The sequence below is a fragment of the Corylus avellana genome, chromosome 4 (assembly GCF_965113065.1).
Source record: "Corylus avellana chromosome 4, dhCorAvel1.hap1.2, whole genome shotgun sequence".
Taxonomy (NCBI): domain Eukaryota; kingdom Viridiplantae; phylum Streptophyta; class Magnoliopsida; order Fagales; family Betulaceae; genus Corylus; species Corylus avellana.
Genome location: NC_142493.1, coordinates 26,446,045 through 26,468,396, shown reverse-complemented (window position 1 = coordinate 26,468,396; position 22,352 = coordinate 26,446,045). Strand labels below are relative to the sequence as shown.

Sequence of the window (22,352 nt, the reverse complement as noted above, 5' to 3'; positions counted from 1 at the left end):
TTTGGCCATTTGAGTGGCACGATGCTTTGCAGAAAGAAGAAAACAACAAAGATGGTTAAAATGCCCTTGATTTGATATGATAAAGGTTGGAAGTGAAACAAAAGTCTTTCCATTATGATGTTCTCTATATTTTCATTTTTAAAGCCCTACTATGATGATTAATGATGCTAGGAGTTGGAACTTGTCTTTGGTCATTTCAGAAATAAGGTTGAAAATTCTTATTTGCGTTTTAGATTCATATCCCATTAAAACATAGGTATAATATTACATCTATCAATTATAACTTAATTTATTTAGTCAAGCCGATTATACATCTTAACCTTAAATAATTAATTTTATGTTAGATTCGTGTCGAATTTATATGTCAATCTTAACTCAATACATTTAATTAAATAGATTAGACTTTCAACTTTAATTTACTTAATTTGTGTTGAGTTCGTATCAAATTCGTAAATCGTGTAAAAAATTATCAATTCTGAGAGAAACTACTACTTACTTTGAGTACACTACAAAAGCAGGCAGTAGATAGTAAAGTTCTCTTGAGATGTCATATTGGTTGCTGGTTTGAAATTCTAGTCATAGGCCAAAACGTCAAAAAGAAAAATGGATACTACTTCTGTTATATTAAAAAAGAATAAGAATAAGGTAGACTGTCACAACCCATTTCTTTCTAGATTTTTGTTTTCTCTAAATGAAGCAAATTTCTCTTCTTTTTTTTTTTTTTAAAAAAAAAAATGGTACTTAAAGTAAGAAATTTAATCCAAAAAGAAAAACCAAAGAAGATAACAAAACTGTCTCACAAACTAACACCAATTAGAGGTGTGATTTTAATTTATTAGCTATATCTTGCTTAACAAGGTAAAGATTTAAACTTAAAAAGGCAAGATATGTAAGAACGAATCAAAATCTTTTCCAATTGAAAGGAACCGAAAATAAACCGAGTAGTTAAACGTATTATAACTAACCGATTCTTTTCCGATTTTTTTTCAACGGGAGAGAATCCTGGTCTAATGGAAGCATCAAGGAATTAATAAAATTTAATGTCAGCACCTAACAAAAAATTAATGTCAGCACCTACAAGCCACACTAATATGACAATTATATTACTCGAATGAAGAGTAGCACTACCTTTAATCCGAGCCTAGGTGGGTTTATAGGTTAAAGCCTTTTTAAAAAGAAGAAGAAAAAAAAAAACATTATTATAATATTTACTTGTCTTTGTTCCTATGTGCTGTCTACTATTTAGAAGACAAACGGCACCTTAACTTGTTTTAGAAAGTTGAGACCTTAAAGAGATGCATTGGCAGTGGGCGGTGGGGCTGCTAGAAAAGGTTAAATGTTTTTTTCTAGAGCAGGAAAACATATTCATTATTAATTATTCATAAAACCATGTTTATGATTACTAATTATCCCCCTGGGGACCACATCAGAACAAATTGTCTGGCACAGATGGTCTAATCAATTGATTGTTTAGGAAAGAAAGGAACAAAAATAAAGCAAAAGGAATAGTCCCATTTCACAGACCCTTCAATCCTGCCTTCCTATTCCTACACTTTTGTTCTCTAAAATCCTTGCATTGCTCAGGCTCTGTCTTCATAATCCTTTGCACTGTTCCCATATTTAATTGTTGCCATTACTCACTACTCTAAGTAGTCCGAGCATTTATATTGAACTCAATAAATTAAGGGAAAACTTTATTTATTTTATAAACTTACGTATTTTTTACAAACACTTTTTTAATGTTTAAAATTTCTCATTTTGGTCTATCGAACTTTTAATTTCTTTTCAGTTACCCCTCTTCTGTTAGGAATTACAGTTAAATCAAATGGTCAAATTTATAAAAGACCTTTATATTCCTAAAATTTTTAAAAATCCCAAATTTACCCCTAAAATTCCAAAATTCCAAATTTTTTTAAAATTATTTTTAATAAAAAAATAAGGGTATTTTAGTAATTTCATACTCATCCGTTAGGATTTAACAGAAAATCCTAACAGAATGAGCAAAGTGAAAGGAAATAAAAATTGGATACACCAAAGTGAGAGATTTTGAATAATGAGAAGTGTCTGCAAAAAGCGCGAAAATTTGTGAGGGATAAGTAAAGTTTTCCCATAAATTAATTTTTTTTATTTTAATTTTAAAAAAAAAAATTATGAAAGGAGAGTAATTAATGTAAAAGAAAATTTAATTTCCTTTTGTTTTTTTTTTCTTCCCCATTTAGTGAGTGAATGGTTAGCAACTCATCAAATGTTTCAGCATTTGAACCGGGTATAGTTCATTTGGGTGCCATTTTAGCATCTTGGTTAGCCAAAATAGCATTTGGGTTATTTTGGCTAGCTAGATGAGGATGCTTTCGTTATATCAAAACTTTTTGTTTTTCAAAATAAACCAAAAAAAATTAAAAATGTATTAATAAAGCCCGTACCCTTAATGGGTATCACAATACTGGAATTTGTATTATACACTTTATAATGGTGGTCCAAAATTATTTTACATTAAACTAATTAACATACGCTTGAATGGGTACAGGATACCCACTAATTACCCCAAAGGAAAAGGTATATGATACTCGTCTTTACAGTTTATACCAATATTTTATTTTTCATACCCAAAAGGTGCATCAGATTGGAGGAAATTCCAGTAGATATCTGATCTTCTGTTTGAACAATATCTTTGTAGTTCAACTCTCATTTTAATTGAATATTTTGCGTATTAAACCTCATTTACACATAAGTGGATGGATATTAGAATATTAATTAAATTATTAAATTCTTAATTGAATATTTTGCGTGTTAAACCTCATTTACACATAAGTGGATGGATATTAGAATATTAATTAAATTATTAAATTCATATTTTTTGTAAGTTTAATTTTTTTTTAAATAACTAGTGATTTAATAAATTTTTCGCTTTCATACAAATTAATGTGCCTTAACATAGCAACACATAACAAGAAGATCGAAGAAGTGGCTGAGAATTTTCTTGCTAATTATATTGCTACAAAAATTAAACAATCCCTACATATATTTCACAAATAGACATCATAGCTCATTCAGGTGCACACTCTGCACTCCCAAATCCCAATTTATGGATTTTGGTTGCAAGATGCAGCAGCATGATACTATTGCTGCTTGTATTTAAGCTTATAGATCACTAGAGATTTATTTTTAACATTTTATAACTAGGGTCGATTACGTTTTTAGTACCTAGGTTTTCACATTTTTATTTTTTTCACACTTAGGTTTTATTCGTATCATAGATGGTACCTGACTTTTTGGTAAATATCAGTTTAGTACCTCCATCATAATTCCATCAGCCAAACTATTGGACTGCAATAGGGGTGGTTTCGGCCACCCTCTGCAGCCAGTCTAGGGGTGGCTCGGTCACCCACAAGGCCTTTGGGAGTGGTTTCGGCCATTGGGGTGGCTGAAGCACCTCCAAGGGCCTTAGGAGTGGTTCAGCCACCTCCAGACGAGCTGTAGCGGGTGGCCAAAACCACCCCCATAGCAGTCAGTTAGTTTAGCTGGCTAAATTGTGACACAGGTACTAAATTAGTATTTACCCATAAGTCATGTATTATCTGTGATATGAATTAAAACCTAAGTGAAAAAAAAATAAAAAAATGAAAACCTAAGTACTAAAAATGTAATTAGTCCTTACAAGTATTAGCATATGAAAAGTGGAATGTTATTATACAATAGGATGTGTTTATCCTGATAAATGTTATTTTGCATTTTTCTAGTATTTTCTCAGCATACTTAGCTGACGTAGTATGTTCAATCCACCCAATGACCAATTTTAATTAAAAAAAAAAATGAAAATCAAAGCAAATTGAACGTGACCGTGAGCTGAGTATGTTGGAAGAATGGTGAGAGAATGCAAACTGGCATTTCTCGTTTATCTTTGTGAGTGCATAGACTGAGAAAAAGCATAAAAGAAGTAGATCCACAAACCATTTTGCTTGGTTGATTTCTTTTTTACTTTTTTGCCTCTTGAATCATAGACAAAAGAATGCCTATTAGAAAGAGGATAAAGTTAAAGATACCCTATAATCTTACCACTAGGGCTTTATTCGGCAAGATCTCATCCTCATTTTGCCGTTAAAAAGCTAAAAAAAAAATAATAATAATAATAATAAAGAAAATTTAAACTATTGATTTACTCATATGGAAACCTTGATTATGATAATAACAACATGTCAACATGTCCAAAAAAAAAACCGAAAAAAAGAAAGAAGTGAATAGTACCATATAAAAGTTACTTGCTTTTTGTGATTGTGACTTTCACTTATAGCTTTTTCCTTTTTTATTTTTGAGAAAATGGCCTGTGCTTAGCTTCCATTTTCTTTTTGGTGCAAAAGGAATTTCAGTCAAAGCAGGGAGATGTTACGGGCCTGTTTTGCTTTGGGCCCTTACACCATTAATTCTCCATTCAACATTCTCCACTTCATCGAAGCTTCGTTACTTTTTCCTTTTTTCTTTTTCTTTTTCTTTTTTAACGACAAAATTAACGTAAAATCCATATGTTAATTTAATAAACTCAATTAAAGAAAAAACACTTTGTCCGTATTTTATTTAAGGATAAATGCAAAATTAGTCTTTGTGATTTAAAAAATAATTTATAAGTCTCTAGGGTAGGCCAAAAATACATTTTACTCCTTAAACTAATTTTCCGTTAAATGACTTAACGGAAACCGTTACATTGTGACATCACACCCAATAAAAATAAGACACGTATTCTTTTTTATTTATACTTTTAAAAAATTACAAATAAGCTTTTCCACGTCATTTTGAAGCTCCAATACACACACCACGTCAAATTAAATAAACCAAATCCCTCTATATCTCATGTGCCACCGTCGTCTTCATCTTTCCCAATGATTCTTGCTGTCGTCTTCATCTTCTGATGGGTGTGATCTTCGATTTGTGAGTTACTTTGAAATTTTTGGATATCTGCGTTTTTGGATTAATTCATTTTTGGGTAGTCTTTCTTTGGAAATTTGGATTTGTTTTTTAGCATTGAAGCATCTTCTTTGTGTCATCTTTTTTGGGAAAGATGAAGACGACCACGACAAGAATCGACGGGGAAAATAAAAACGATGGCATGAAGACGAAGATGAATACGATGGCAAGAATCATTGGGAAGATGAAGACGACAGCAAGAATCGTAGGAGAAGATAAAGACGACGGCGGCACAGGAGATATAGAGGAATTAGGTTTATCTAATTTGACGTTGAGTCATGAGTGTGTGTTGGAGCATCAAAATTATGTGAAAAAACTTATTTGTCATTTTTTAAAAGCATAAATAAAAAAGAACACATATCTTATTTTTATTTTCGCCTACCTAAAAACCTATAAATTATTTTTCAAACTAAATAAAGTAATTTATAAATTAACTAAATAAAGTAATTTATAAATTAGGCGAAACACATGAGATATATATGAATATATATCCTCAGCTATTTGGAGTTTAGTTGTCATTTTAAAGTATTGCTACAAAAGGAAAGAAATATCTCGTTTCCAATTTGTTGCCTTTTTTAGTAGTTGTGTCAGGCAGTTGAAACTATCGCGAGAAGTGAAACGAGATAATGGGGCTTCCAACCAAAAACCAAAGGTGAAAAGGTTGTCGCTCCAGAGGACAAACCGACAAGGTGGAACCAGTCACGTGATCCCAACCTTTCTCTGAGCGCCACCTAGGCCGACAGGGTACGCGGCTGACTGGGTGACCTTTTCTTTTCTTTTCTTTTATTATTAGGGTTTTTAGTCGGAGACAGCTCGGCACTGATGGCCTTAACCTGCTCCTCCCAGTACCATTCCACGCGCCAATTCCTTTTCCTTCAACATACCAATTTTTGTTGGAGCTTGTGCTAAGTAAAAGGATTAAGTCAAAGGTACCCCTATATATATATATATATATATATATATATATATCTTTCTTAATATTTTCTTTTGATATTATGTCAATACAAATCAGAATGTCGGCTAGCTATATATATATATATATATATATCTTCAATCAATATTTAAGATATTATTCTGTGTGTGTGTATATATATATATATATATATATGTATAGACTATAATGGAAGAATTGTCATATTTTTGTAAGTAACTTTTATTTGAATCTTATTATTTAAGGTGAATCATTATCCAACTAAAATCCAAATATTCATAAATAGTAAGCAAAAATTGAGAGAGAAATAAGGAGGGGAAGAGGAGTAGGGGGTGGTTGTTGGGATCCTTATGGACCCAAAAGTAATTAAAAGACAGTGCGCAGCAGCCAGCAGCATATTATAGGGTTCCCATGATGCCTAGCCCTCTCCGATGAGATGGTACGGACGTGCCTCCACTTGAGCCCACAAAAGCTAGGGTGGCGGGATATTCCTCTATAATTAGATTAGATTTGTAGTACCGCCTTCCTCGTTCTTTCTTTTACCTCGTCCACAATCCACACCTCCAATATGCCTAAGAAATAGATAATATTTCTGTAAAAAAAATAATAATAATAATGCTTATATAAGAAATAAATACCATAATCATAAAAAATAATAATTACATCGATAATATTAATTATACTATACATAATATATTCGTTAGCTATATATATATATATATATATATATATATATATATGATCAATATCTATGTGAAAAGGAAGGAATATTATTCGGTCATATCATGGCTACTGTGGTGAAATAAATATATATATATAAGTTTTGCTTTATTATCATAGTGAATCTATACATATATATATATATATATATATATATATATATATTTATAAGTAGTGTTACCAAAAAGTCAATAAAGTGTGTGTGTCTCTCTCTGATCAGGAATGTAATCTGCAAAAGCAGTCTTTTGTAGATGCACCCAAGTTTGGGATAAGAGAGGATCAAAAGGAACTCAAACTTATTTAACCGAATATTAGATCCACCACCCAACCAATCTTCACACTTTGATGACTCAACTTAGAGTAAAGGATATGGGGCAATCTCGATTTGCTTTTCATATTTCTGATTAGAACATTCTTATCACAACCCATATATCATTTTTCCCTTTTTGGGTTGTCTCTATTAGGAAATCTATCATATATATATATATATATATATATATATACATACATCGGTGAGATTTAAAAAATAAGAAGAACGCAAATATAAACAATAACAAGTACAACAAGTCAACGACCCCTAAGTGGGTCAAAACACCAAAGCGGCCCAAAACTATTTTTCAACATCAAACCGGCTTGGATACAAACCAGGCTTTACATAGCCTAATAGTCACCCAATTCAGAATTAGTAAAATTTGCCAATAAATTGGCCTTTTTTTTTTTTCTTTTTTTTTTTTTTAACTTCTATCGAATTTCTGTGTCACACCAACATGCCAGTCCTTTTTGTTTTTATTTTTTATGCTCAGATTTTCCAAATTAATCTCCATATGTCTCTCAGAAAAAGAAAATTGAACTTTCATTTGTAAAAAGGCTGATCTTCATCTCCATCCCAAATTTAGAGATAATGTTATGCTCAATCAGAGAAGTTAAAACTCAGCAGCATTATTTAGAATATTGTTAATATGGGCCAAGTATGTACATATTAATGGAAGACATAGTGGCATGTAGGAAACCAAATGTATTACGTGGGCTTTTTAAGCCCAAACTCAAGCTACTCTCTAAAAAATTCAAAAAAAAAAAAGGTTAATTACTTTTTTTAGTACTTAGGCTTTTACGATTTTATTTTTTTCCACCTAGGTTTCAATTTGTATCACAGATGCCAAATCGTACCTGACTTATGGGTAAATACCAGTTTAGTATCTCCATCACCATTTCATCAATCAAACTAACGGACTGCCATAGGGGTGATTTCGGCCACCCCATGAGGCCGATTTGGGGGTGGTTCGACCACTCCCATGACCTCTAGTAGGTGGCCTCAAGGCCTTTGAGGGTGGTTTTGGCCACCCCTTTTTTGGCCTTTGGGGGTGGTTACCACCCCAAGTCCCCCGACCGGTCGTAAGGGGTGGCCGAAACCACACTCCCATGGCAATCCATTAGTTTGACTGATGGAATGGTGACGAAGGTATTAAACTGGTATTTACTCATAAATTAAATACCATCTATAATACAAATTGAAACCTATGTGGGAAAAAATAAAAACGTGAAAACCTAAATACTAGAAAGGTAATTAACCAAAAAATAATAATAATAAAGGTCTACCCCACTCCCCCTAACAAATTTATTTTAACTTTTTAATCTCAAACCCAAGTTACTCCAAGAAAAAAAAAAATGATCCATTTGGTGATTTATTAATTAATTATTAGGCTCTTTCAAGAAAATTATATAGAAAAGGTCTCTTAGAACATAATTTTTTTAATGAAAAAGGAAGAGTTTATGAATTTTTAAGCTCAAACCCAAAAGCTCCTAGCTAGGCTAGCCACTTTTTTTTTTTTTTTTTGTAAATAATCCCTATGGCTATGATGGTCCAACCCCCTAAAAATCATAAAATTATATAAAATGGCTTCTCAAAACATAACATAACATGTTTTCAAATTAATTTTTTTTCATCAATATAGCGTGTAACCCTTGCAATGCACGGGTTGTTTTTAAAAATGGTAGGAAAGAAAAAAAAATGTTTTTAAGTAGGAAGCAAGGGAAAAAATTATCTTCTATAACACTTTAATGTATAAATTTAAATATTGATGTAGCAAGAAAATTTAGTGAAAAAATATTAGATTTATAACATTAAGAAAGTAATGATACAAAACAAAGTAAAGAAACTTACTATAAATTAAATGAAAGCAGCTTCTCACGTATTGCTAACTATTTCCAAAGGGAATCGGATAAATTTCCTCTATTCAATAGAAATCTCATGTATTTAATTAAGAAAAAAAATTTAAAACATTAATTCAAAAGTCATTGTGCATAATAGATCTAGAGTATGTCACCCAAAAACCAAGAGCAGAGAGGATTAGGATTCGAGAAATGCTAGGGGTCAATATTTTTCTCATATTTGACCTATATCATCTTATAAATCAACCATTAGATTTATGCACTTATGTGAGCCCCACATAAGTCAATGATGAACCCCACAAATCTAATGGTTAATATATTGAATTTGAGAGAGAATATGAGCCAAATATGAGAAATTTATTGACCCCCAGCATTTCTCAATGGATCCCCTACAATTTTAAAGAAAAAAAAAATGATTGGTGTTAATATTTTTCTCATATTTTATTTATCTCATCTTATAAATCAACCATTAGTATATTTTCAAATTACGTGATTTTGGCTATTTTTAGGTATATATCTCATTTTGGTGTTTAATTTAAGTCAAATATATTTCATCATCAATTTATTCTTCTCTAGTTGATTACTTCTAGTAGCTTGACTCCTTTAACATTAGGTATACTCTATCTAAACCATATCCAAAACAACCAAAGCCTATCAAAGTTTTAGTAAAGGAGATCACATAGAAGAAATGTTCCAGAGGTTTTGGGATAACTATTGCAATAGCGGACAAGTGGGTCATTTGTCTAGTAAAGAGGGTTATCAGTTGCAAAAAGGCTTTGTAAGTTTTGACATTGTGCGATTTCTCGATATTCTGTTGTAAGTGATTTATTGGGTTTGGCTCTCTCAGGGAGGTTTTACTTTTAAAGAGTTGTCTAAAAGTTTTATCTTCGTAACCAAATATCTGTGTCGATTTGATTTACAGCTTTTATACATATTTGGTGAGTTGTTGCATGCTTAATATTTTTAACTTCCGTATATTTTTGGTGAACACCTATTCAACCCCTTTCTAGGTGTAGATTGGAGTCTATTAACATGAATTAAAATTTATCTGTTTTCACTAAGGGACATATTTAAAAAGAAATTTTAGTTTTTTATTTTTCATCCCAAGTGAGTTTGTTTAAAATATTTGAGTATGAAAAAACACAAAAGCACACAGTAAGATAAGTGAAAGCTAAACATTATGACGTGTATATATATATCATATGATCATGTATCATATATAAAAACCTGCTTATATTTATTTTTATTATTGTTTAAAAATTAAAAATACATAAGATCGTTTGACCTTAATTAATTAGGAACAAATTAGAGGCTTTAGGCTGTAAGAGTTTAATTCCTCTCAAAGTTCTTCAGTTGTCAAAGTCTTATAAGCTTTGTGATCATAAAACCAACATGATAAACCTATTTAACCTAGAAGACTTATTTCTATTGAAGCATTATTCGTACGAAGTTCTTATCAAGCACCATGTAGTCAAAACTTTAATTTGGAAGTTGTTCATGTAAATAAATTAAAATAAATTGTTACGTTGGAAGTGAAATAGATATATCTAAAATCATTTAATAATTTCTTAGTCTCATACCAAATATTTGGGAAACTATATAATATTTTGATCAAAGTCTTTTTTTTAAGAAAAAAAATAAAATTTTTTTTTTCCTTCATCATCTTTAATTTAGTCCTTAACCTTTGAAGAAAAGATTGAAATAAGATCAAGTATAGTTGGAAGTCAGTACTTTATGAATTTTGGAAAATCGTAGAAACGCATTCTTTCACTTTAATTTGTTTTTTGTGGTTTCTGTTAAATTATCAGTTATCTAAAAAACTTAAGCTTATAAGAAGAGGTGTGGGCTCGAACTTCCTTTCCTAACACGTGAAATCACTGAAATATTTAATTGAAATGGGGGGTGATGGAGTCAAGGTTTGATCCCAAGACTTTTGGCTCTGATATCATGTTAAATTACTATTTATCTTAAAAGCTTAAACTTATAAAAAGATGTGAATTTAATTATTTAATTAATATTTTAATAGTTTCTATAGATGGTGAACAAAATTCTGAGTAAATATTTTATGTGGGCAACATGATGAAAACAAAGGTCCAAGCACCATGCAAATATATTCTTCCAAAATACAAAAGGGTTCACTGCAAAAAAACAAAACCCACACACCACATTATTTAATTATTCGATTATGAAAATGTTCATCAAGATCAGTAAATTTCCATTTCACCTTTTTTTTTTTTGTATTTGTTTTTCCTGTGCTCCCATGGAATAAATGAGACAGAAATTGGTCACAAGGACAAAAAATATATTTTTTTAAAAAAAAAATTATAAAAAAGAGAGCGTAGAATGGCCTAACCAAATCCACCTCAATTCCCTCACAGTCACCCCCAATATGAACGGTCTTATCCTTCATAAGATGGAGTCGTCCCCACCGTGCATGTACATAGTCCTCACCGCACATTAACAAAATCCAAGCTGTTTCTTCACAACGAGACTGACCGAGATTTAAATGTAGCTGACATCATCGGCTGAAGAAGAGCGGCGGACCCGCCCACTATCACCTTTCTTGCTCCCCCCGCCGGGGCCTCCTCCACCGCAAACGATCTGGCACTCACACCCACATATGTTGCTGAAGCAGGAGAACAAGCCATTGCCACTATCGGAGTGGCGCCGCCCGCGCCGGTTCTCGCTTGACCGGATGCTCGAGAACTCGCCGCGGTCGTACACGGGAGGGAGCTCCGTCCGCCACCGCTCGAGCTTCGACTGCAGCCCCTCCACGCTCTCATCCAGGCTCCACCCGCCCACCACCGAACTCCCCTCCTCGTCCACCCGTGGTGCCTTCGCCATCTCCGCTGCCACCTCCGAAGGTGACGGCCCCAACTCCGACTCCGTCAATATCGCCGTCTTCCGCCCCGGTGTTGCTCCGTATTCCGCCGCCCCCGACCTTCTTGGTGTCCCATACTCCAACAGCCCGTTGAATTTGTGGAAGGACTTTGTGCGCATGGGCGTGGCTCGTGGATGAACCGGCGTGGAGCGATGGTGGACCGGCGTGGAGCGATGGTGGACCGGCGTGGAGCGAGGATGGACTGGCGTGGTGCGTGGGTGCATGGGTGTCGAACGTGAGTGATGTACGGGCGTGCTCTCCTTTCTCGGGGTCCCGAAATCCAAATTCAAACCCGCTTTCTCCAGCTTCACTTTCGGTTTCTCCACCTCGGACTCCGACCAGTTGTCGATTTCTATCACGGGTGTTTCATTCAACACCACCTTTTTCGGCGGCGCAACCTCCGAGCCGCTCAGTACCGAACTTGGCTTACCGTTACGACCGTTTTTTTGGCCCTTCCTTGGAGTGGGGTCGTCGGCAACTTCCGAGACGCTAATAGCGGAACTTGGTTTTCCAATTTTACCCTTCCTCGGTGGGTCCCGGGAGATTTCCGAGCCGCTGATTAACGAGCTGGCCTTCTTGTTCTTGCCATACCTTTTGGCCTTCCCGGCATCAGAACCGCTGATCATCGAGCTCGCTTTGGAGCGTCCCTTCTTCTTCCTGGGCCCCACTTCGGACGCGTTGACCAACGAGCTGGATTTTCCGTTTTTACCCTTGGTGCCCCCTCGGAGTTCTGAGGCGCGAAGCTCCGAGCCAATCATGGAGCTGTTGTCGCTCTTGGTGCGGCGGAGAGATGGCTTGGAGAGAGGTGTCTGATTGGAGCCAGTAGTGCCGTGTTGAATGCCGGAGTCCTCCTCGCCCATGAGGTGGCGATATCCAACGGCGTTGAGGTGCGAGTAGAGAGGCATGCTGCGCATGGAGCTGTCGAGCACCGCCACGCCGATGTTGAGAATCCCCTGTGGCCGCCCCGATGGCCTACGCACCTGGAGCGCCACGAACCGCATGCCTATCTGGGGTTGGTTGTTGCCGTGATGGTGCGATCGGAACCGCGGCGGGGCGGGGATGAGATTGCCCACGAGGACACGGACCGTGCCCACGTGGACGTCCCTAAACCAGTGGAGCGCGTAGATCTCGATCATCACGGCTGAGGTGTCGGAGTATAGAAATTCCTCGTCGACGCGGAACACGAACTTGTCGTTCCACGTGGGGTTGTTGTCGCCATGGGTGTCCACCCGGGTTGAGAGCTTCCGATCTGGGTGCACCCACGCCACCGCGTAGGTGCGCATGGAGCGCGACACATTGGCCAAGTCTTGCGCCGATATTATGTTAAGCTCCAATAACTGGAATGGGGCTAAAATATTTGACATGATTATGTCGTAGAAACACAGAATTAATGTAAAAAAAACAAGAAAAAAAAAAAACAAAAAAACAAAAAACAAAAAAAGAAGAAGGGGGAAACAGATTACACTATCGATCCAATAATAATACGAGGAAGATGTTTGTTTTGATGTGGGTTATTGCGGTGCAGAAGTGGGTCCTGCTCGCCGTCCAAGACGAGGACGACGAGAAGGCGAGTCATGAATGTGAAGGAAGAATAGAGAGGAAAAATAGGAGGGTGAGAGTGAATGTGGCATTCGTTGATGGGGGAATCATCGTTATAAGACAGCGAAAGGATTGGAAATTGGTTGGTGACTATTGACCAGGCTTTTTGCTAAGCTGTTGTTAGCTTTTCGAAAGGCCTAAATTTGGGTGGGCTTTCGTGCTTTTTGATTTTTCGATAGATATTTTCAGGCGGTGAAGGTTGTTCGCCAGATGTCTTAGGTTGACACGAAGGGAGGGCCAACTGTATTTTGAATATTTGGCGGGGTTTAAGGACGTTGAGGTTTTGAATATGGAGGGACACACCGTACGTAATCATTTTGGTTATATAAATTATTATTATTATTTTTATAGGAAAATTACAGTTTACCCACCTAAAGCTGACAGCATTTTTCAATTCAAACATTAAAGTTTCAATTTTTGTAATCAACCCCCACAAAGTTTCAATTTTTTTCAATTCGATCAATATTATCCCAAAATTCTAATATTACCTCTAATTTTTATTTTTGATAAAAAAAAAATAAATAAAAATTGGGGTGCAAAAATGGCCAGATGGCAGCCACCAGATTTTTTTTTTAATTTTTTATAAAAATAAAAAATAAAAAATTAGGGGCAATATGAGAAGTTTTGGATGCAATTGATTAAATTGCAAAAATTTGGAACTTTGGTGTTCAAATTGAAAAACACTGTCAACTTTGAGGGGGTAAACTATAATTTTTCCTATTTTTATTATTATTATCTTTATAGTTACATTGCAGTAACAAAAGTGTATCCATAGATGGTTTTTAGTTATTTTACCCCATAAAGTTTGAAGCGATTTGTAAGTCGATTTTTTAAAGTTTTAATTTTGACAATCCACGCCCCAAAAGTTTTAAAATTTTTCAATTCGACCAATATTATCCCAAAATTTTCATATTGCCCTTAATTTTTATTTTATTTATTTTATTAAAAAATAAATAAAATTGGGGGTGCAAAAATGGCCAAATGACCAAAGGATTGGCTACGGCCACCCCGAATTTTTTTTTTTTAAAATAATTTTATAAAAAATAAAAAATTAGGGGCAATATGAGAAGTTTTGGATACAATTGGTCAAATTGCAAAAAATTGGAACTTTGGGGGGTGAATTGCCAAAATTAAAACTTTGGAGGTCGAATTGCAAATCACCCCAAATTTTGGGGGGTGGGGGGTAAAATATAATTTTCCCTTATATTATTGTTCTTTCGGAACTATATTTTTATCTTATAAAGTGAATGCGATAATTTCAACCAAATTTTGAACTAATATTTGTTTAAGAAATTATATATATATATATATATATATATATATATATATATATATATATATATATATATATATATTCAAACGTTGATATATACTATATAGCATTACTAGGATGTGTGGATTATGAAGAACTAGCCAATAACTCATTATAATTTAATTTCAAGATTTAAACACATTTTCATCCACTTTTCTTTATAGGTTAAAAAAAAGGGCGTGTAAGAAATCTATTACACATTTTTCAATAAAAAAACATACTAAAGATTATATCCCAATTAAAAATGTAAGACCTTATTCTTCTAACTATCTCCATACATTTTTTTAAAAAAAATGAATAAAAAATCTTCCATTGAAAATGAAGGACCTATATGTAAACCTACAAATCCAACAGTGGATTTGAATTAATTTGATAAAAATAAAGATAGTTAAGAGAATGAGGCCTGGCATTTTTCATATCCCAATACATTACTGCATATAGTGATACAAAACATTGCATAAATGTATAAATCACCAAAAAAAAGAAATTACTATCATAAGATCCAATTTTAGTTTTAATCCATATAAATTAAAACATGTTAAAATATTTGTTCTCCTAGGTGTAATTTAAAACAAAAAGAAGTATAAAGAAAAAAATATATAGCAAGAAGAAAACTTAGATTTTAATTATAAAAGTATTAATAAAAAAAATTATAAAAATCCTTCTCTCAACTATTTCCATATAATGAATGTGTGAATCTACCATTAAATTTTTGTGTAATCCACATGAGTCCACAAATCAAGGAAAAGCTTTTGCTTAACAATGGGCCACACTTTTAGGGATTACTCAATCTATGGCCATTGTTCTTTATGAGGCTATCTTATGCCACATTAAGGACAATTTCCCACATTTTTCCTTATTCAATTAGAAAAAAAAGAAAAAAAGAAAAAGAAAAAGAAAAGGACAATTTCCCATTATCAGTGTTAGGATTGACAATTTTTAACACAACATGTGAAAATTTGATACAAATTTAACACAAAATTAGTGAAATATGATTGAAGGGTCTAACTCGTTAATTAAATGAGTCGAATATTAAGTTTATATTCGTACTTTGACGTAAGTTAAACCCGATATACTATATTTAGAAATAACAATTTTTGACACAACTTGTAAACCTACACAAATCTAACACAAAATTAGTAAGCTATGATTGAGAAGTTGGGATCAGTTTGAGCAACAATTAAAATCCATACATGGCCAACTGAAAGTTCCGAGATAGTTGGGGCATTATTAAAGTAAAGTACATCATCGCTCACAAGTCTCCCCGTAATTCCTGTGATCCGACAGCCACAGCCAACTTGTTTCATGTGATCAGAGTGTCTTTCACACTTCCTAAAAATGGATTGATTTTCACAACTTATCCCACCACCTCCGCCGACCAGCTTAATCTCAGTAGCCAAGTTGATATTTCTTTTTGTAGTGGGATATATGGGTACAATTTTTTCCCAAACCCAAAATAAGACAATTTTCATCAAACCTTACCTGCCCAAATAATTTGCTGACGTGTAATAAATTTGATAAGATCTTATACATCTCAAGATTCTAAGAAAGAGAAATTATAAAAATTATTCTTTTAATTATCTTTTAACCATTTTTGTATCGTGAATGGGTGAATCTTTGGTTGAATTTTTATAGAATTCATATGAGTTTACAAATTCAATGATTGGTCCATTAAATTTGTAAAAAAATTATGGTTGAGAGAATGGTGTATAGCATGTCTCGAATAAGAATGATATTTGGGGATATGGGTTAACTATTTCCAAACCCAAATCTGTTCAAAAAATATTCATCCAAACTGCCAAAAAATACCAAAATATGGTACTCCAATTTTCGTTTTCTAACCAAAAAAAAAAGAGAGGATAAATTTAGAATTTTATAAAAGTTTTAGGGCACAAAGGTCATTTTATTATTTTTACCGTTTGTTTTAACACTTGAGGGGAGAGATTGCATCAAATTAGAAATTGAGAATTTTTGAATTTTAAAAGGTCATGTCAAAACGCGTGGAAGTTTATAGAGGCTTTGTAAAGTTTCCCAAAATCTTTTTATCTGAAACCTTCTCAAGATCTTACCACAAACATCACTCATGAAATATGGACCCATTCTAATTTAAGGCTACATTTGTTTCGATATAAATTGTTTGTTGTAAAAAAATATTTTCAAATATATTATTTTTCAAAATATGAAGAAGATTTTATTGAAAATATTCTACAGTTGGCTAGTACAAAAAATGAGTGATGGTGGAAAACGACCGGTAACTTCTGACAATCTCTAGCAACACCGTGACAGATCCCAACAACCTATAGTGGTGGTGACTGACGATCAGTGGCGAATTCTTGTGAACTTTGGCAATTGGATTCCAACAAACTTCTATGATCAGCGAAGGTCCAGCATCTTCCAATAGTGGTCTAACGAACTCCGATGGTGGTTCGGTAAACTTCGGTGACTTCCAACGATGGTTCGATGAACTCCAACGATTTGGGAAAGATAAGTTCAAATTTAAAAAAATGATTTACGATTTTAGAAAAGTGAAACCATTTTACATAAACTAAATAGGGTTTTCCTAATCAACCGAAAAATGTTTTTGATTTAACCACGATTTTTGATCACACCAAACACTAAAAAAAAAAAAAAATTAAAAAAACATTTTACGTCAAAAACAAACGGAGTTTAAAATTAAAAGTATTGTTTTACCGCCACCAAATATTAATAAGCATGGGAAAACATCCAAATTATTTTATATCACCTAAGCATAGATGATAAAGAGAGAAATGGTAAATATTATACAAAACTTAAGATCTAATAAATATTATTTATGATTCAGTCAGCTTGGATTCGGATTTTTAGGATCTAAATTAAATCTAAATCCATTAAAATCTCTATCAAATGTGCTAATTATTTTTGGAAACCCATTTTTTGGAAACTCTTAATGTTCTTCAATAAATCATGTAAAGCTTCATAGATTTCTGTTTCTGTTTCTTTTTTTTCTTTTCTTTTCTTTTTTCTCTACTTAATTAACATTTGAAATTGATATTTTAAAGCTCAATATTCACAGGTCAGAGGCTGTGGAGCCTTGCAATCTCAAGCAGTCGTCAATAAATACGAATAAGATGCTTCTCAGAAGCTCTTCAACCCCACATGCCCACTCATCCTTCTCAGACACTCCCATCAGAGACGTGGACACCAACAACTACCCACCGTCCGATCACCATACCTCCAAGATTTCCTTCTCCCATGGTCTGACTCTGCACCATCCCAACTTGACATCTTCAGCCTCTCACTGCGCTTCCCAGTTCTCCGAACCCTCCACTTTTCGCTACAGAGCCTTTCGACGAGCCTTTTCCGATGGAAACTTGGAAGGCTTGGGATATACTTGTTCTACCATAGACGAGTTTCGCAATCCGATTACACCCAGAAATTCTTTTTGTAAACATAACAAATCCATGTTGCAATCATCGCCGTCTTTTTCGATATTTAATTCCGGTGACGAGTTTCAGGATGAAGAGAGCGCGCAGCAAGATCCGAGTGAAAAAACGTTGAATAGAACTGTTTCAATCGGAGAGAACATAGAAGGTGTAGGTAGTGGGGAATTCAGTTTTGGGAAGAAAAGTATGAACTCGATCGAGGAGGTGAAAGAGGAGGAGGAAGAAGGTACAAATGAGGTTCAGAATCGAAGTTTTGAAGAAGCAGAAAACCGACCAGTTAGTCCTCGCATGTATCTTGCTACAGGGCTGGGAATTGACATGTTTGGTGCTGGTGTTGGTATTGGGGGTTTCGATGGGGTCGATTTATCTGTGGCGAACTTTGATGGTGGCGGCGATGTTGAAGAGTATTATAAGAGGATGGTTGATGAATATCCCTGCCACCCCTTGTTTCTAAGAAACTATGCCCATGTTTTGCAGGTTAGTCTTCTTTTTCCAACAGACACGAATCCTAACTCAATTTCCATCCAAATTCCGCACCAATTTCACTATGTTTGCATCGACTTTTCCAACTTTAGGAGATTTTCCCATCTTTAGGTTGAGAAATAGCCATGTTTAGATCAATTCTTTTTGAAGCTTTGTAGTTACTATTATAAATATGAATTGGTAAAGTTATTGACCTTTTCTTTTCTTTCATGCTTTGGCTTGTGTTTCCTTCAAATAGGAGACTTTGCTACTTCTATTCTTTTCCTATCACGCTATCCACCAACATCAGAGGCCAACTGTAGTGTCCGTGTCATATGGAGGTTCTCAAAATGGATTACTTACATATATAACTGGTTGGGATTTGGTGCGAGGTGTCCAGATCAATGAATAGGTTTGGTGTTGGAGGATCAAATCTCAATCCACAGCAAAAGTTTTTAGCCTATGGGATCATTAGAGATATGAACATTGATTGAAATATCAGATTAATGAGTAGACCAGGATTGAGCATATAATGTGCTTCCTTAGCCAACACATATAAGCCCCACCCACTAAACTATTAAACCATAATTAGAGATACAATCAACTTCTGAGTAGAGGCTCGCGATTAGAACTTCTTTTACCAATTTATTGTTTGCTGGTCAAAGCTGGAATTAGTATGCATGGAAATGTAGTCGAGCTCTATTAAAAAGATCTACTCAATGGCAAAGGCACAAGAGTTATAATTATGTCAATTATGGATGAACAGAAAAATTAAAGAGGGAAAAAAAGTCTTATATGTAACTGGTAATGCTCATATCATGTTCAATTAAGGAAAGAGGAGCATTTGTACAGTGGAAATTTAGATCTTGATGTCTAGCATTATTCAACGTACTTCTTTTTTCTTTTTCCTTATTATTATTATTATTTTGGTGGTTGTTGTTAATTTTCCTTTTCATGATGACAGTCCAAGGGAGACCTTCCAGGAGCGGAGGAGTACTATTCTCGTGCTACACTAGCAGATCCTGAAGATGGTGAAATTTTGCTGCAGTATGCTAAATTCGTGTGGGAGCGTCATCGTGACCAAGATAAAGCCTTCATTTACTTTCAACGTGCAGCTCAAGTGTCTCCTCAGGATAGGTGAGTACTTCCTTTCTCCATCTGGCTTCTTAAAGAATCACAACTCTAAGTTTTGTGCTTGGAACAGCTGGAGATTCAACTTCATGGAGTTGAATTAAATTCTACTTGGTTGTCACAAACCTGTCATTGACCTGCAGCAACTGGGCAACCTTGTGTGAACTTGACAACCCGGCTTTGTTCATCATCTCTAAAAGTTACCCTTTAATGTCTTGTTTCCAGCCACATTCTTGCAGCATATGCTAGTTTTCTCTGGGAAATAGAGGATGGGAAGGAAGAAGATGAAGCACATCAAGATCACAACCAGGTGTTACATTTTGGCAGAGGAATTGATGGCTTCGAAATGTTTCACATTGCCGAAAAGGTTCTAATGCTTTGCGGATTAAGTGCAGATTGAAGAGGGAAAACTACTTAGTCCATCCCTACACGTTGCAGCAGGGCTTGGGACGGATGTGGCTTATATTACTGCAGATGAATCTGGCAAAGGTGGCAATGTTGAGGAGTATTATAAGAAGATGGTTGAGAAGAATCCTAACAACCCCTTGTTTCTAAGAAATTATGCTCAGTTCCTGTGCCAGGTAAGATAATTAGATTTTATTCACTGTTTTGTCTTCTACTCTTCATAGTCAGCTCGTTTTACTCAGAATATATTGACTAGAATGTGACGCTAATCTAATATATATATTAGATGAGAGTTTTAGACAAGTCTCTGAAATTTTGACAAGTGATTTTTCCTTGAAATAGAATATTCAAGCCACCCATCCTAAGCCAACAGTTTTATGTGTCCCATGAGCTTATTTATTTTTTAATAATGTTCCATATACATCTTGGCATAAAGAAATGCTGCTCGGTGATCTTGCCTCCTGCAGAAGCAGTGATGTAAATTCATATCAATGGTGGAAAGCAGGATGTAAACGTACATTATTATGATTAGTTAATTGGAATACTCATTTTACAGCAAAGGGGATATCTGTCATATCCATGACTGACGAATGGATTCAAGATGTTAAAATTTATTTAATGGATCAAGAATTTACATGATTGAGGTTGAACAAGAATTTACATGACTTAGTAGTAAACCAAAAGACTCGTTTAGAATGAAGGAATGAGACATTTTATGTGCATGCGACTTACATGTAACTCCCACAAAAGGTAAAGTCTATATGGTGGATCCAGTTAAGTTTTTCTCCCTATGTGTTAAGGATTAAGTATAATGGATATCAATGGTATTTATTTCATGGTTTTCAGTGGACAGCTTCAGATTAAGTCAGGATAAATGTATAAAACCTATTTAATGAAATCAAGATAAATGTTGGACCTAGGTTGCACATTAGAGGCGGCATAACAATACCTTTCTTAACATGTGCTACAAACATTTATCACTCACTATAAATCTCATGAACCTTGATTAGGATAAATGAAACACGTGTAAAGAAGATGATCCATCTCATTAGCTTGGTTCATGATTGACCCATTGGTGTTACACTAAATTGGTTTCTCTGCATGATCCAATGTCACTCGTGTAATTATCATGTTCAACCTACAGTCCAAGGGAGACCTCCGAACAGCAGAAGATTTTTTCATGCGTGCCATACTTGCTGATCCTGGAGATGGTGAAATCATGTCACTCTATGCTAAATTGGTGTGGGAACTTCATCATGACAAAGATAAAGCATTGTGCTACTTCGAGAGAGCAGTTGAGGCTGCTCCTGGAGATAGGTACAATTTCCATGCTGAATTCCTTATTTCTGTATTGAAACTTTGGAAGGTTTTCATCATGTTTAAAAGATTTTCCTTAAGCATTGAATCAACATGATTTACAAATAGCACATGCATTATGATTCTGCAGGACCTAACTCTTAACTAGCCCAAATCTAGGAGGTGGTTCTGTTCTTAAATAGGAATTGATAATCCCCAGGTGTCACTTCAAAGGCTTTTAAAGAAACTGAAAATAGGGATTTGGTGTACTTAAGTTTGGACACTGACAAATAGTTGTTGCAAGTTAGTTCTTTTCCCATGAGCAAATCCGTTTCTCCAGATATTGGTTGATCTGCTTCCATTAGTCTGCATGATAGAGGTTGTTTATAGAGTAGTAAATTTACAAATTTTCATTTTTACTCCAAAAGCAAAAGGAGAAGTCTCAAAAAGAGATCATATATATATGACACAATCCATTTTGGTCTATTGTTTTCTGTTTCCAGCGATGTTCTTGCAGCATATGCTTGTTTCCTCTGGGAAACAGAAGATGAGGAAGAAGGTGATTCTAGGCACGACTGCATTCAGATGCCTATTCTCCACGAACAAGCCATGAAAGCTGCAAATGCTTAACCCCAACACAGCTTGCGAGACCAGTAAAGAGTTAAACGTGCAAAAGCATAAAACCAGCTGCATTGCTGTCCGAAGGTTATGAAAATTGTTGGACCTATTTATGAAATTTGGGGTCCAAACCTGCTAAGGTAAAAATAAAGCGAAACTCAAACACAAACTGTAATATGCTGCTGTTATACGATTACCCAAAGAAGGGAATAAATAATAAAAGGCATACAGAAATGTTGAAAAAGGCATGGCACATATGCAATAGGCCATGAAGTTAATAAAACGTGGCTTTAGGGATCTAGTATGAGGGAAGCCATGAAGTTGCATTGCTATTGAATTTGTTTTGGAAAACTCGATCAAGCTGTTATTTTGTATGACAGATTACACTACAGTATGAGGAACGTGTTATAAATGCAGTTAAAGATCATTTAGTTTCCATCTCTTTGA

The 22,352-nt window shown here is 34.7% G+C and overlaps 2 protein-coding genes across 2 annotated transcripts; one reads left to right on the top strand and one right to left on the bottom strand.

Annotated features, from left to right (window-relative positions):
- Nucleotides 1-11,206: 11,206 nt before the first annotated feature.
- LOC132179955 (Calcium-dependent lipid-binding (CaLB domain) family protein) lies at nucleotides 11,207-13,024 on the bottom strand. The gene has a single exon (XM_059592775.2). It carries the CDS (start codon nucleotides 13,022-13,024, stop codon nucleotides 11,282-11,284), a length of 1,743 nt encoding a protein of 580 aa, XP_059448758.1. The 3' UTR covers nucleotides 11,207-11,281.
- Nucleotides 13,025-17,648: 4,624 nt separating this feature from the next.
- Nucleotides 17,649-22,332, top strand: TPR4 (Tetratricopeptide repeat (TPR)-like superfamily protein). The gene is made up of 6 exons (XM_059592665.2): nucleotides 17,649-18,470; nucleotides 19,420-19,592; nucleotides 19,812-19,896; nucleotides 19,982-20,167; nucleotides 21,136-21,308; nucleotides 21,791-22,332. The coding sequence occupies exons 1-6, from the start codon at nucleotides 17,679-17,681 to the stop codon at nucleotides 21,915-21,917; spliced, it is 1,536 nt and encodes a 511-aa protein (XP_059448648.2). The 5' UTR covers nucleotides 17,649-17,678; the 3' UTR covers nucleotides 21,918-22,332.
- Nucleotides 22,333-22,352: the final 20 nt, after the last annotated feature.